Genomic DNA, 15,798 nt, shown 5'->3' with positions numbered 1-15,798 from the left:
TATAATCTCACAAGGGTGAGAGTATATGAGTCAACATTCACATAACTTTTATTACAATCTATTGTTATAATTGTTCTACTCTATTATTGTTAAATTGCTTACTCTATCTAATTTATATATTCAACTTTACCATAGGTGTGTATGTATAGGGAAAACATACTATCTATAGTAGGGGTCCCCTACCTCTGGGACGTAGACCAGTACTGGCAGCGGCCTGTTGGAACCAGGTCACACAGCAGATAGTGACATGGGCCAGAGTAGCTTCATCTGTATTTGCAGCCGCTCCCCAGTACCAGCATCACCGCCTCAGCTTCACACTAGATCAGGCATTAGACCCTCATAGGAGCACCAGTCCCTGATGCCAAAAAGTTTGGGACCACTGACCTACAGAGATCAGTACCATCCATGGTTTCAGGCATCCACTAGAGGTCTTGGAACATATCCTCCAGAGATAAGGGGGTAAGACTACTTACTATACACAAATGTCCTTTATTGCTGCTTTTCAAAGTTTAATCATGTACTGAAAGCCACACTTCATTTCATTTACTCAATACGTAAGTGTAAGGAAATGTACTAAATGTGTGTAGGTACCAAATAAACCAAAAAATGATCTATCTTCAGGAGCATTACAATCATGAAAGGTGTTGAACACAGTGCTTGTAAGGTACTATGAAGGAGTGCTATAATAGTGGTAGTGCACCATAAGTATTCTTATGAGGGAGAGAGTATCTCTTCCTTGATTCAGAAAAGCTTTAAGGGTTAAAATCTAAATTTAGTAGAGGTAAGATTTCAAGTGGTGAAAGTACACTTCCAGAAGTGAACTATATGAGCAGATGTAAGAAATAGAAAAAACAAGGCACTTTCAGAGAATAGTGAATAATGCAGTGTGGGTTGAATAATGTAGGGAAATACTACTTGTTAGAATAAACATGAATTGCTTTCCAAATACTTTTCCTTCCATGATGTGGTCTGTAGCTGACTTCCTGGTGCCAGAAGCAGAAGCTTCGTGAAAGGTGATTTTCATTTTCATACCACTTGAACACCACAGACTTTCCTACTTTGGGTTATACACAACTAAACCGGTTGACTAATGCTATCAGTGGTCCCCAACATTGTGGCACCAGAAACTGATGTTCCTGAGAATCTAATGCCTGATGATCTGAGGTAGAGCTGAAGGGGTGATGCTAGCAGCTGGGGAGCGGCTGCAGACAGATGAAACTTCACTTGCTTACCTGCTGCTCACCTCCTGCTGTGTGGCCCCAGTTTGTAACAGGCCACTGACTGGTACTGGTCTGTGGCCCAGGAGTTGGGAACCCCTTCTATATATTGAAGGCATAGTCTGTACTTCTTTTTCAGTTTTCTAATCTGATTAGATGATATTTCAGGTCCCTTCAGTGTTAAAACTTCTAGAAAATCAGATTCCAGTAAGTATCCAATCTTATTTTGATTACAGATAAACATTATTAGCTTACCTTATAGCCTAAATATGGGGAACTCATTATGAAGTCCTTGGCATAGATACCTTCAAAGATGGAAGCACAATATTCTTATATATACTCTGTGTGCTGTGGGTCATCTTTGCATAGTTAAGATAAAGCATGACATTATTGACATTTTCTCAAACATGGAAAATATAAACTGAGAGTTCAGTTCCCCCCCAAGTTCAATTACAATTAAAAGTTTAAACCAGACATCTGCAACAAAATTTGTGAATTGTTTAGGTTCCAGTCACTCAATAACTTATGGGATCCACGCTTACAAGTAAATGTTGCAAAGTTAGCAAAGAATGATTATTTGAATAAAGGATAAGAGATAATATCATAAATATGGTTTGAAAGCCCTATTATTCTTCAAGGTTATCAGGGAAAAATATAAGTAAGGTATACATATTTCACTAACCTTAAATTTAATAAACTAGTAAGTTATATCAAAAAAGAATAACTAAAATGATGTCATAAATTCAAACTCAAGTAGTTTTGATTATTGAGGTAGTAAATATTCTTATTTTATCACTGAAAACTTAGTGGCAAATATAAAACACATTTTTGCTATCTGTTAAATACACATATAAATATATCATACCCTTCAGTAAAGTGAATGGACAAAGCTAGAGAAATAGATTTTCTCCATATTGAAACTATTTGACTTGAAATTACACTTTCCAGGTTTCAACATATATACAAATTTCTTACCTACTCTTACAAGATAAATCTGCACAGTTCAACCTGTATTATTCCAATGCTAACCACTAGCTGTAATTACATGGGAACATTGGTAGAAGGGGTCTTATGAGTTCATTCTTGGACAGAAAATGAAACCTGTACAGTGATTTCATTACTGTAAACAGAATTGTTCCTTAGTATCCCCAAATGCTAATGTATGGCAGATCATTAACCATAAAGTACATTCTGGGATTAAGGGACATAAGTGTAGTTCAAAGTCCTTTGACTAAATCATACCATTCCCCTTACTTTTGAAAATAAACACTTATTATTATTATACACACCTTAGATCCTGTTTGAACATTCCATTTAATTTATTGGAATGTTTTTTTTTTTAATGCTGCATTACAAATATAATACGGAATGAAGAAAAAAGTTAAATCTCATTTCAAGCAACTACCAGTCTAATAGCATTTGTAAAAATGGTACTTTTAGTCATGGCACGAAATACACAAAATTTGGGGCTATTCTTCAATTATTCTTGAAGCATTTTCAAAGTGAAAATGCATCATAAAAAAACTCAAATATGTTGCCACATTTACTTGAGTGCTTTGGACACTGTAAAAATAAGACAAAATAGCATCACAGCTATAACCATTGGAACAAGAAACATCAAATGACTCATTTGTCCAAAATTTGTAAAATTTCTTGTTTTTCAATAAAATCATTAAATCTAAACCATGCATATACTTTAAAGTAGTCTTCCAGTGTGTCAACATATATGCTCTCAAGGATAGATGTTTGCTACAAATTATTGGGAACAGCTTTTTTCCTCCATTATCATTTGGCAAAGATGTAAAACCAAACTGCCTCTTTCTGCTAGCTGGGCTGCCCTCTACTGGACTATTTAAGGTATACAGCCAGCAGGTCAATGACATTTTGTTTCATAAGGTAACACAGTAGGTACAAATGTAAATGAAAACAGGCATATCCCATACCTCAAATAAACTGAACTTCCCTGAATAAGCACAAAAAGAATCCTTTAGTAAACTAAACTGACTTTTACAGTAGGGAAAAAAAAATCAGCAAAGTGCTAATTCTACAAGGTAAACAATTTCAGTTATTTTGAGAATTGGTAATTAAGCTTTGTACAATCAGTCTCCTTTTCTATACCCTGGAGCAAATCATAGTAATGTGTATAAGCTAATGTCAATCTCTCATGATGATTTCTCTATTAATGCTATTCACATTTCTGAGTCATCTACTCTATGGATTTTTTAAATGCACAAACATGGGTCATAGTAGATAACATGCTGAGTAGGTCGTATCCACAAGTCTCTTGCCACAAGAATCAAAACTTTTCTGAGTTGTTTCCTTTGTGAAGACTCATTTTAAGTTATCAAGATCTTTTTCTCTGTAGTTCAACCCCATGCCTGAGATTTGCAGTAATGTAGGACCAGTTTGCCATCACTGCCAAAACACTGCAGAAAAAAAAGGAAATAAACTTCTGTTAGTCTTAGGTGAAAGAAAAAATGTTATGTAGCATAAATATCCTCATACATGTATAAGTTATCTATAAAGCTATTTCGTTCAAGAGATGCAAGTTGCTATCAGACATATATCAGTAATCATAAATGTTTAATAAAACCTGTCCTTTAAACATCTGTGGATGTGCTTATTTTAGTCTCGTCCTTTCTCAAGATCTCTAACTATAATGCATATACTGTTTTCTAGTAGTGGTGCTAGTGTAGATATCATAATGATTACTGTCATGAAATTAAAAGAATGTTGAAAAGGAAATTCTTTTTTTCTTTTTAAAGAAATTCTTATGTAGTCTCCTTTTAAATTTCTTAGAGGCAAATCTGGATTACTGATTACATAAACAATGTAATCAGAAGAAAACTAATTAGGTAAAAAAGAAGACCTTGCTTTCTGGATATACTTCAAAGTCATCTTCTGTTTGTATTATTCGTTAATTCTTCAATCACTGTATAATTTATTGAGATCCAACTATGTTCAAGGTATTGAGAGATAACAGAGAACAAGAAAGTAATCTCCTTTTTCCTGATGGGCAATTCAGATTGGCATCTCTTAATGATGAGAATTAATAATCTCTTAAAATAAAAACGTGAATTAATCATAGTATTCATAGATGTGTATATTTCATTAAGAAAATAAAGCAGTAATGTTTTACCTCATAGAGAGTTCCAACTTCCTGGTCGGGAGAAGGAGCAAAGGACTGATTTACATAAATAAACTGCAAGAAAGAAAAAAAAACATGATTATTAATGGATCCTGATTAATCTGCATTTTTTCTGGGTTCCATTTAGCCAGCTATTTCAAATTATTTGTCTTCAGAATTGAAGAAAGCTTCCCTAAACTCCTTTTCCTAATTCTCATAAATCTGTCAACTAATAATTAGATCTTTATGAAAATCATGTCTTTTCTCTGGAAAAAGAGAGAATGTTTGCTCCGAGGACTGTGGTTCTCAAGTTATTATAACTAAACAACTTTTAAATATTGTTTTTACATATAGCTTTTGAAGGTATATTCAAGAAATTAAATTAAAATTTTCCCATTAAAGACAAAATTTTTCCTAACAAAATTTCACACACACAGCTTAAAATCAAGAAATCTAATATTTGAGATAGTCTGTGTTTTTTCTTGGGTAAATGACATACATGGCTGGAACTGTTTTGACCTTTACTACCCTTGAAAACTCTTAAAGGTACTGTGCTCCAGGGTGAGTGCCACTACTATAAAATCTTTGGTAGCCAAATATGATAGAAAAAAATGTAACATAATTGAAACCTCATGTCCTCACAGTCTTGTTTTTTGAAGGATTCATTGTTCAATGTTTCAGTTTAGTTTGTTTTTACTAAAACATTTCTAGTATAGGTATCTTCTGCCTTTTGAAAGTTGGTATTACAAAAAACCTACATTAGTACCTGTTTTCACTAATTGAAAAAATTCGAAGAGGATTCTCGCTTTTAGAAATGTTAAAAGTGAAAATAATTTCCAGCGTATGTTTTGCAGTGAGCCATGACAGAAGAAGCACATACCCCAGGAGATGAGAGTGGCCCTGCCAAGCTCCTTTTCTGGGAACTAGTCAGTATCTCAGTATCACACCACCATACCTCTGAACTGTGTCTGTGTGTATCTGTGCTCTTATTTTTTGCATTCGTTAGTAGGAATTACACGAGGAACTATGAAGATTAACGTGATAGATCCACTCAATGACTTTTCAATCTACTGGAGAGGTAGACACATAGATAAGAATAGAGATGAGAACAGTGCATCTGACAAGGTATATAGTACACAGAGATGTGGTATTAGTTTAGCCTAGCAAAAAGGTCGGGGAAAACCTCCTGGAAGATATCTGAGAAATAACTGGCATTTAACCAGCTAAGGAGTAGTAATTAAGACTTTGTAGGCAAAAGAAAAGATAGTTTGAGTGTTGAGGGGACTGAAGAGTAAATTTAGTAGACAACTACAGGAACTCAATACGATTTTTAATAGGAGTTGGCAACTGGAGGTGACTTTAATTTTTAAAAAAGGTAATTCAGCTAGCTTAAAATTCCATAGAAGTAAAAAACGCAATCTTTTGCTAAATGCTAGAAATTGGGAAGATTAAATTATTTTAACTTTAAAGAATAATGATTTTGTTTTTAAATCATGTTTTTATGTTGCTGTCCCTCTGGCTATTTTGGATGTTATAAGGCTCTTTCTTAGATTCTTCAGAAAGTGTCATGGGAATAGTATTCTCTGAGTTCTTGTATACTGCTGTTTGTGCCCTGATTAAGTCAGTTGTTGTATATAAAATCCTCATCTCACACTTTCTTTCCTTGTATCTTTGCTGTCTAAGTTTGATGATAATCTAATTTTATTTCTAAGCCAGGTCCTCTTTTTTTCCTTAGATATACAAAGGACTTTTTTCTTTTTATTTCGAGTCCAATAATTTTAACAGAATGTTTTGATGCTTGTTATTCTCAGGTACTTGGTATATTTTTTCAATATGTAGTTTCAAGTTTTTTAAAAGAAATTTCCCTTGAATTATAGTTTTAAATATTTGTTCTTTTGCCTTCTTCGGGGGCTACTATTATTCATATGTTCACTCTCCTTTGTTTACATTCAGTATTTGTAACTTTTTCTCAAATCTTTTACCTTTCTTTTTTGATTTTAAAAATTCTTTTTTTTGCCTTCTATTTTTTAAGGCATTATCTGTTTGTTTGCTCTTGTTCCTTCTAGTTTAGTCTTCATTTCTGAAATATTATTTATAATTCTTTTCCTGAGCCCTGTCACTTCATTTGTTTTATTAATGCTGATTTATATTGTTCTTTCATGTCCTGTATCATGTTCTTAATCCTTTAGCTTGTTTTGAAATAATAAGTTATAGCTATTGACCTATCTTGTAAGCACATTTTTCTGGCATGCTTTTATTGTCTTTAGCAATGTTATTTTTATTTTCAATAACACTGTATGAGATTTGACCGATACTTTTGTTAAAGGTTGAAGCATATGCAATTGCTGTTTTTATAGTTTAAAATGGTTGACTAATGACAATTTTACATGGTTCAACCAAACAAATGCTGATATTAATCAAGTCCTTTCAGATTACTGGATATAGGCAATACAAAATGATAAGACTCTAACATTAACATAGAACATAGCATCATTTCATCTTTTCTTTTACCTATAAATTTCTAAATTAATACTTTAATTACTTGGTATTCCCCTGGTTTCCTATTTCTCTAACTCTTCATGAAGCACCTTTAGTAGAGACATAGCTTCTGCTCATTTCTCTCAAGTGTAAATCTTCATTCCTCTGACTTTCCCACTTAGACTTGGAGGTTTTAGCTACCATATGCATGTGGATGACACTGTGATCTTCTTGCCCATCTTCTGACATTTAATTAAATTCTGTATGGCCCTCATAAAACAGATGCTTTTCTCACTCTGATTACAAAGGGAGATGATCACCTGCAAAACTCAAATATTCCCAACACTCTTCCTAAACAATTAATTTTGGAGGCATCTCTGGCTCTACACTATTCTTACCCCAAAAACTTCTGGTGACTGACCTATCTTGTACTTATTCTTGCACTTATGTTCTCTTTGTGAGAGCCACTTACAGCTAAACTCTCAAATCAGTATTAATATTGATCAAGATTATGATCTGTAGATAAAAGTGTCTGATATATTAACATAACTTGCAATAACAATCCAAATACATGTAAATACTTAAATTTCTGTTGTTAAATACCAAGTTAAAAACTGGTGGCATTTAAAATATTGATCCTTATAACTGCCACCACAAAGTGCTTAATGTGTACTATAATATTAAATAAGTATATATCACAGTTCTTCCACAACATATAGCAAAGATATATTGCCTACCTCAAGAAGAACGGGAAAGAAGCAACAATACTGAAACAAATTTTAAAACCCAAAACTTTCTGTATTAATGTTCTGTAATATATCTTTCTATATTCAGGGACTTTTTGAGGAAAACAACCAATACAGTAGGTCAAAAAATCAGTTCACATTACAAAAGAACTCTAAAATTCATTTACTTTCAGGGTTCCACAGAGAATCCTTCAATAAAGTACAGAAATTCCACCAACAAAAGAAATAAAAGAACATTACTGAAGTAACAAGTGTGGCTCCATATACATTTCTATATATAACAGTTATTCATTGTTGCCTAGGAGCAACTGTGAATTTTTGTAGGGAAATATTCACCATTGGTTTCATACCAACTGTTCTGAGGCCACAAGTTTAAGAAACTTTTTGATGAAGTCAATGAGTCCTTGGATAGTTCGGGTTCGCTCTACAGCCCACTTCTTTGTTTTCATTATAGGGGTGTCTCCTACAGCCTTTAGCAGGATGTCAACTGTAAAAGGAAAAAAAAAAAAAAACCCAGACAATTATACCAAAACATCTAAAGTGAATGTAATATAAAAGATTTTAGAAAACTTAAACCTTTAATTTACATGTAGTTTATGTATTTATGATACTGGAGGTATGTTCAAGATGTATGGTAAGGTTCTTTTTCATCATGTTTTTTTGAAGTCTACAGTCTCACAAAGGTTTCCCTATGAAATGAATCTTTAAAATTCATTTTAACATAAAAGGCAATTCCAAAAAGAAAAAATATAAATGGTCAATAAAGATATGAAAAAAATATATAAAATGTCAGGGCTTTTTTATCTACCAAATTAGTACTGATTAGAATAATAATACTGTAGATGATACTACTGTTGGGAATACAAAATGGTACACCCTTTCCTGAGATCAACATGGTATTACCAATACTGAGAGATAAGCTTTGACTCAATACTCAATAATTATTCTAGGAATCCAGTATAAGAAAATATGAGATGTAAAAACATTCACTTAGGATTTCAGCTTTGTTGAAGCATTTATTTTTATAGAAAAAAAACCCTGGTAAACCTAAATATCCAACAAGGCTATTTAGAGGGAATTGGTTAAAGGCCATTATATTCTTAAATAGAATTTACATAATGCAGCAAAGGACACATACTCTAAAATCCCTGGGTTCAAAATCATAGCTCTGCCACTTGCTAGGTATACATATATATATATTTGGATAGCTCTTTAATCTCTCTGTGCCACAGTTTCTCCATTTGTAAAATATGGATAATAGCACCTACTTCATAAGGCTGTTCTGAGGATTAAATGAGTTAATACATATAAAACATTGAGAACAGTATCAGCTCATAACTCTATTGGACCTTAAGATTAAGGTGCCATTAAGGAAAACATATTATAAAAGTGTACTTAACAGTATGAAAAAGTCATCAAAATGTACTAAATATAAAATAGCACATGACTTTACTTCATTAAAACCATCAAAAGCACATATTCATATAAATGTGAAATATGCACCAAAATGCAATTTCTCACTAGTGACATTACTTGGTTTTATTTGTGCTTTTTGTTAAGCACTATTTCCTACAATAACCTTTTAAATAAAGGAAAACAAAAATTATTAGAAAGAAAATACAACTAGGGGCCAAAGTTTTCAGTTACAGAAATTAAAAGTTTCTATGATCCAAAATACAAAAATGCAAACCCAAACTATCGAAGTCTTTGCTTTAAAAAAAAAAAAAAAAAATTATCTACACTCAAAAGCAATATTGAAAGCAAAAGTGTATTTCTGCCCCCTAAAGTTAATTCTAGGCTATTACATCCCTCGTCCCATTCTTTGGTATCAAAAATTGGGACCGAAATGACCACTGTGATCAATTTACTTAAGTTTACTTTTGGAATTGAAAGCACCTAGAACACATGATGCACAGTTATTCTTCCTGCTAAAGTTTATCTATCTTCATGTAATAATTCTAGCTTCAGTTATCTAGGTCAGGATTCCCCAAACCCCGGGCCACAGACTGGTACCTGTCCATGGCCTGTTATGAACCAGGCCACACAGCAGGAGGTAAGCAGTGGGCCAGCAAGTGAAGCTTCATCTGTATTTCCAGCCTCTCCCCAGTACTAGCATCACTGCCTCAGCTCCACCTCAAATCAGGCATTAGATTCTCATAAGAGCACTGGTCCCTGGTGCCAAAAAGGTTGGTACCACTGATCTACAGAATAGGGATGAACTGGAATATAACTGAGAGGATTTTTGAATAACTCACCTCTGTGCTCCCTCAATCCCCTGGAGCTATCAGTTCTTTCAGTTGCAATTGAGCATTTCAAGAAAGCGAAACAGAAATTATTAGTTGTACTACTGAAGAAAATTGGGAGGGCAAGAAGCTTGAGAAGGAACCATTTATTTTAATTATGAACCAGATTTCGGTCCGCTTTAATAATATTTCTTCTTCTACAGATTAAACGAGAAGTGGAGCTTGTAAAATAGTTAAGCTTGTTTCAACAAAAGAGGTCCTCAAAAAAGGATGACAGTTTCAGGGTAGAAATTCAATAGCTAGAAGCTAAGCTTTATATATCAGAGGCAAACGCGAATGCTCATGGAAGTCAGAAAATGAAAATCCAATTTTTAAGTGATAGTTTAAAAAAATATATACTGTGCAGACCAAAGAAAACATGCCACAGAACTTCAGGCTATATCTTGGTTGAGGGCTATTATTTTTAAACTACTATTTTACAAAGCTATTGTCGGGGTCAAGTAGTAAGCTTTTGATTAAGACTGTTAGAGCTTTAAACAAAACAAAACAAAACAAAAACACTTTGAAAGTCTGTTCCTGTTTACAGTAAAATGGAAAAAAAAATAAACAAAAATCTGTAAAATTCATGGAATTCTTCTGAAGAAAGATTCTAGTGGTTATCTATAATCAAAGGTTTGTTTCTATACTACTGCATCATCTGGAAATGACAGATTTCCCCCAAATGCAGAGGCAGTCTGACTTAAAAGGGGGACAGTATTGAGACAATTATCCTCCATAGCAGAAGAAAATGAAGTTCCACGAAAGGCCATGAGATCGCTGAGCAGAAAACATGCCATATATACAAGAAGGCTGGACTGAGAAAACCTGTTCGAGGCCCAGGGTCAACCTCTCAGAGCTGTAGATGTTGATTTGCTGCTTTTCTCATAGGCAACTCTACATAGAGTGCTCTAAGACAAGTATATTTAGGAATTTTTGTATTCTACAATGGTGATTTAATACTCAAGCAATAAAGGGTTGATGACAGCTAGTTCAAACAATGAAATGATTCGCTTACAGAGGTTCTAAAAAAAATTTTTTAAGGCGATGCCTTTAGCTTTCCCCTAACATTCTTCATGCTGGATAAAATTTCAAGTCCTCCCCCCCACCCCCCAAGGGGTGAATTCACACGTAATTGGTATACAAAACAGCGAACTAACTATTCGGAAGGCAAGGATTCTAACCTAGTCTTGCCACCGACCTTTTCTATCTCCTTAAATCATTATTCAAATAGCTACTGTGTTAAGTACTTGCAGCTATGAGATACCACTCAGCTCCCACCTTCAAAGAGCTCGCGGTGTGGCCAACTGAAAGATTAGACTGTAGTGTCTTCAGTACCGGGCAGCACAGTGCGAAGGTGCGCCTAGAGATGGCTTTCTTAAAAAGCACTCAACTCGAAGGTCTTGAAAGCCAAAAAGCACACTTCCTCTCTCCTGACTGGTCTAAAACCAGATATAGGACGAGCCTTCCACTAAATTTGCTTCTTTATTTGCCGCCATCCCTAATGAGGCAATCTAAACCTCCCGTCTCTGCTCATAAAGAAAATGCTCTCAAAATTACTTTTTTTCTTGGTGTCGCCGGCAGGTTCCTCAGTTCCCGGGGAGACTGCCGCGGAAGAAGGGGGCTCTGGAGTGGCTGTTCCTGGGGAGCTCTCTGTAGGTCCTTCGCCGTCAGCCGCAGTTGAGGGCGGGAGCTGCAGGACAGACTCCGGCTCCTCAGCCATCTTGCTCGGAAGTGGGGATTTAGTGTGTGCAGTGGGCGGGCTTTGCGCTGCGGAGCGTCTCTAAGGAGGTGCCGAAGTAGGGGGACCGAACCCAACAGTGAAGTCTGGCTAGCCCTCTCTGTTGAACACGTCGCAGACCCCTGACCTCTAATACCGCAACTACAGTTTTCGCAGAGCAAAGAGCCTTGGAAAGGATGCGGAGGGGTAAGCCGCGCGCGCCGCTAACTGCGCAGGCGCGCGTCTGGCAAGTGGGCAGCGACCTGGAGTGTTTCCGCTTTCCTCGCGCCAGCCCCGCCCCGGCCCTGCCCCGCCCCGCGGCTCGGGGGCGCGCGCGCGCGTGCGAGAGGGGGCGGGTGGGGAAGGATCGCCGGCGAGATCCCGTGGCGAGCCTCGCGCTCCCGCCCCCGCCCTGGCCCCCAGCGCCCACCCGGTCGGCCCGGCTCAGCCATGATCAAGGCGATCCTCATCTTCAACAACCACGGGAAGCCGCGGCTCTCCAAGTTCTACCAGCCTTACGTGAGTATTCCGCCGCCGCTAATCAGGGCGAGGGGGGGTCGTTGGCTGCAGGCAGCGCCCTCAGGGCGACCCCCTCAGACGCGCTGCGGCCCTTCTTGCGCCCCGGCCGCCTCGCGGTCCCGGGCTGTCAGCCTCCGGGTTGGATGTGAGCAAGGTGCTCACCTCTCGCCGCGCTCCCATCCTCCGACGTGGCTCTTCCTAGGCAGCTCCTCCGCGCGTCTGTTGCCTGGGTGGTTTCTCGGCAGCGCGGGCGAGGCCCTGGAGACTTCCCGGTCCCGGGCCCTTGCCTGTCGGGCAACCGCAGCCCACCTGCGCCCGTGAGCCCACTGGCTCTCTTGCGTTCCTGCCGCCCGCGGCTTCTGTTAGCTTCTTAGAAAAGACAGAGCGGAGCGAGTCGGTCTCGCAGCCCCACCTCCCTGACTCCCAGTCTTTCCTGGCGGGCTGCTTTCTCTTCTCCTACGGACAGATAGGCTTCTGTTTTTCTCTGTAATCCTCTCATCAAGCAGGAACTTTGGCTTCCTGCATTTTGATAACTGCACACTCTACAGTCTCGCCTGAAGGTTGCGATACGTGATTGACTGCCCAGTTTTACTTTGAGGCGTCTGCTAATTAAAGAAAAAGATAAGTGAGAACCTAACATTTTTTATTGGGCTTTTACCTTCGTGGCTGTAAATTATTTACGTCTGCAATACCTGGCGACGTTTGTAGTTGACCGGTTAGAACCGTGGAAGTTACAAATTTAGCTGCTCGTTGGCATTTTTCTACATAAGGGAATTTGCCCTATTTATAGTTTTTCTTCTACTTATGGAGGATAGTAATTTTTGTAAAACTCTTTTAGAAGTGTAAATGTTTAAAAATGCAGGTTATTTTAAGGCAATAAAGATACGCTATAGATTGAGGGAGAGTTGTACACATACTTGCCTATCTGAGGGCAAAATTCACTGTTAAAACAAAATTGGGCTCTCAGTGGTAAGATAATGTATAGACATAACTATTGCATAGTATTGGGACATTTTGCTTATAACGATAAATGAACTTTAAGTTAAATATTGAAATCGTGCCAAAGCTAACACTTTTATGGAGATTAATTCCAGATAGAAATCATTCCTGCCATTAAAAACTAAATGTGAAAATGTCACTTTGCCTAAAATGATAATATATTCTGTGGAGGTGTTAGTTGAAGTGAGAAATCTTGAGCTTATTCCTTTATCACTTGCTTTTGCTAGTGATAAAGAATATTTTTCTACTATTCCTGTTTGGCTTTAATGTAATTTAAATGCTTATGTTCTATTTAAGAATTTTATGTCATTCCTAAATCCAGGGTAAATTTCTAGTTGATCCTTCCCAGTGAAAAAATAAAGCCCTTAAGTTTACGTTGTTACTCATTTGCCTAAAATATAGTGCTATCGTTTATTGAAGGAACTTTCTCTTAACCATTTTGCCTGTGCCATCCATTTGCAGTATAGAAAAGTATGTTCCAATAATGAAATAATTCAAAATTTGTTTTTCCATGTCTACACTTAATAATTAAGCAATCTTCAAAATAGTAGGTTTCTTGGCTAATATATAATATCAGTATAACTACTCCAGGAGTTGAATTTAACCATCTGTAAAAAAAAAAAAAAAAAAAAAAAGAATTTAATCTGGAAGTTCAGGAATACATCTTTCTCTTGACCAGCAGTGGGAACATAACCTTTATTAAGTAGGTAGCAGTGAAGGTTAAAGTGGGAAGAGGCAGTTCTGGCAGCAGTGGTATCCCTGTTGTCATTTTTGGCCATTGCATAAGTGACAGTGTTACTGGGAGCAGGGAGCTAAAAGCTGTATAAAGAACAGAAGTGGAAATGCCAGAAGCTGTTTCTGCATGTTAATCTTTTGTAAATTGGGTTTGCCAACTCTGTGTTTATTTTTGTCATTCAGAAATAATTTAAGGTTATCTATCGATGTATGTATTTATGTATCTATCTATCTCCTCCACTAGACCATATCCTATTTGAGGGCAGAAATCTTTTTCACTCATTTATTCCATCAGTCAGTTTGTCCATACATAATCATTTCATGCCTACCATGTGCAGGCAGTTTTTAAAATCTGAAGATAACTTCTGCTCTTTTGGCAAGAGAATACACAAAGCTAATAAGTAGAATGTATAGCATTTAACATAGTAATAAGTGCTGTGGAAAAATCAGGGAAGGGTGATAGGGAGTGTAAGGTAAGTTTTCTCTGAGAAGATGACATTGTAGCAAAGACTTGCAGGAGTTAAGAAAGCCATCCTTGCAGATATCTGGAGGGAGATCATTCTAGGTGAGGGAGCAGCAGACACAAAGGCCCTGAGGAGGAAATGCCTGTTTGAAGAACCTGCCCTGTTTGAAGAAAACCAAGAAAACAGGCATGGCAAGAGCAGAATATGTCAGGGAAGAGTAGTTGAAAATGGGGTGTGTTTGTAATAGGACATCAGAGTTTATTCAGTTCTCACTGCTTGGAATGTCCTTTCCTTCCATTTCCAAATGTCTAGATTTGACCTCTTGATTCAGGCCTAACTCAAACATCACTAAAACATTCTCTGAAGCCTTTTGCTGAAAAAATCCTCTTGGTTCTTATGATTTTACCTTAACCTTTGTTATGATATAATCTGTTTCACAGCCTATAATTCCTTTGAGACATCTTACAGATTCTTTTGAGGGAAAGGTGTCAGGTTTTAGATTTATTTGTGTCACCCCCAGCAAACAACATTGACTCTTGAATAAAAAATAATCTCAGTAAATCTTTGCTAAATATTTATTAATCTCTCCTAGTTTGGGATAGAGGTTGGATTAGAAGTGACCTCCTAAGTTTCCTTCTCTTAAAATTTAGTCCTTCATTAAATAGAGGTTTATGAACCCATGCCTTTAGGACAAAAGTAATGATGGAATTCTGTTACTTCAGCTATCTTAAGTTTTAAGCTGAGAGAAATCTCTAAGGAATATATGTCCAATAAGATTGACAGTTTTGATTTTAATTTATTAAGCAATCTTTAAGGGTGTGGTTGGATTAACACTTTCATATCCTGATAGAATGCTGAGTGTTAACAATGGTTTTAACACTGAGCAGTTTGAAAAGTGCTTTACCATTTGCCAACCAGCTTCCCCTACTGCATTGGATTTCCATTCCCCATTCATCCTTCCTCATATAACAATTTATGTGTTCATTTTTACCTTTTAATCGTGCAGATTTCCATTTTCTACTGTAATAAATTTTTAGATTTCATTGTGACGTATGAAGTCACACACTTATTTTGCTAAGTGAAAGTTTTTGCCTCATTCTGCTAGAGTCAAGCATTTAGAATTCAAGCATAAGGTCTACAGCCATGCCATCTTGAACACGCCCAATCTTGTCTGATTTTGGAAGCTCAGCAGAGTTGGGCCTGGTTAGTACTTGGATGGGAGACCACCTAAGAATAATACCAGGTGCTATAAGTTTAAAAAATAAATAAATAAATAAAAATAAACAAGCGTAGGCTCGGAATGCATCCTCTTTTGTTTTCTATATCCTTGACCTGTGATCGCACAAATTCAAATGATTTTCTTTATTCGTCTCTTAAAGTGAAGCTGAGCCACAGTGGCTTGACAACAAACTATAGTCTTTAAATATTTGCCTGGCAATATTTGTTTATTATGATAAATGCCTAACGAGAATTACATTTTTTAAAGCAGATCTATTTTTACATAACCATCAAAG

At 36.6% G+C, this 15,798-nt stretch overlaps 2 protein-coding genes across 6 annotated transcripts in view; one reads left to right on the top strand and one right to left on the bottom strand.

The window, feature by feature from the left end:
• Nucleotides 1–1,755: 1,755 nt before the first annotated feature.
• On the bottom strand, nt 1,756–11,817 carry ATG12 (autophagy related 12). Of its 2 annotated transcripts, XM_016120892.2 has the most exons (4): nt 11,408–11,802; nt 7,919–8,055; nt 4,357–4,419; nt 1,756–3,643 (listed from the first exon to the last, which is right to left on the bottom strand). In XM_016120892.2, the coding sequence occupies exons 1-4, from the start codon at nt 11,568–11,570 to the stop codon at nt 3,584–3,586; spliced, it is 423 nt and encodes a 140-aa protein (XP_015976378.1). In that variant the 5' UTR covers nt 11,571–11,802; the 3' UTR covers nt 1,756–3,583. The 2 variants fall into 2 exon arrangements, with proteins under 2 accessions (XP_015976378.1, XP_015976379.1); XM_016120893.2 differs by lacking the exons at nt 1,756–3,643; nt 7,919–8,055 and having other exon boundaries at nt 4,358–4,419; nt 11,408–11,817.
• Nucleotides 11,818–11,900: 83 nt separating this feature from the next.
• Nucleotides 11,901–15,798, top strand: part of AP3S1 (adaptor related protein complex 3 subunit sigma 1) — a 57,802-nt gene continuing 53,904 nt past the window's right edge. For 2 of the 4 annotated variants that reach the window (XM_016120890.2, XM_016120891.2), the window contains exon 1: nt 11,903–12,086. In XM_016120890.2, the coding sequence (XP_015976376.1) occupies nt 12,018–12,086 (69 nt within the window). In that variant the 5' untranslated portion in view covers nt 11,903–12,017. Of the gene's footprint in view, nt 12,087–15,798 lie in introns of all 4 variants that reach the window. The other 2 variants (XM_036225651.1, XM_016120889.2) reach the window with 2 other exon arrangements.

This window comes from Rousettus aegyptiacus, unplaced genomic scaffold (assembly GCF_014176215.1).
Source record: "Rousettus aegyptiacus isolate mRouAeg1 unplaced genomic scaffold, mRouAeg1.p scaffold_m13_p_8, whole genome shotgun sequence".
Taxonomy (NCBI): Eukaryota; Metazoa; Chordata; class Mammalia; order Chiroptera; family Pteropodidae; genus Rousettus; species Rousettus aegyptiacus.
The sequence above is the reverse complement of the archived record's forward strand: the minus strand, read 5'-3'. Positions and strand labels throughout refer to the sequence as shown.

Excerpts from the sequence above, each read along its gene's own strand:
- ATG12 (XM_016120892.2), bottom strand. The coding sequence starts at position 11,570 with ATGGCTGAGGAGCCGGAGTCTGTCCTGCAGCTCCCGCCCTCAACTGCG. Across the intron at positions 4,420-7,918 it reads TTGTGGCCTCAGAACAGTTG|TTTATTTATGTAAATCAGTC; the intron begins GTATGAAACCAA and ends TCTTTCTTGCAG. Across the intron at positions 3,644-4,356 it reads AAGTTGGAACTCTCTATGAG|TGTTTTGGCAGTGATGGCAA; the intron begins GTAAAACATTAC and ends TTTTTTCTGCAG.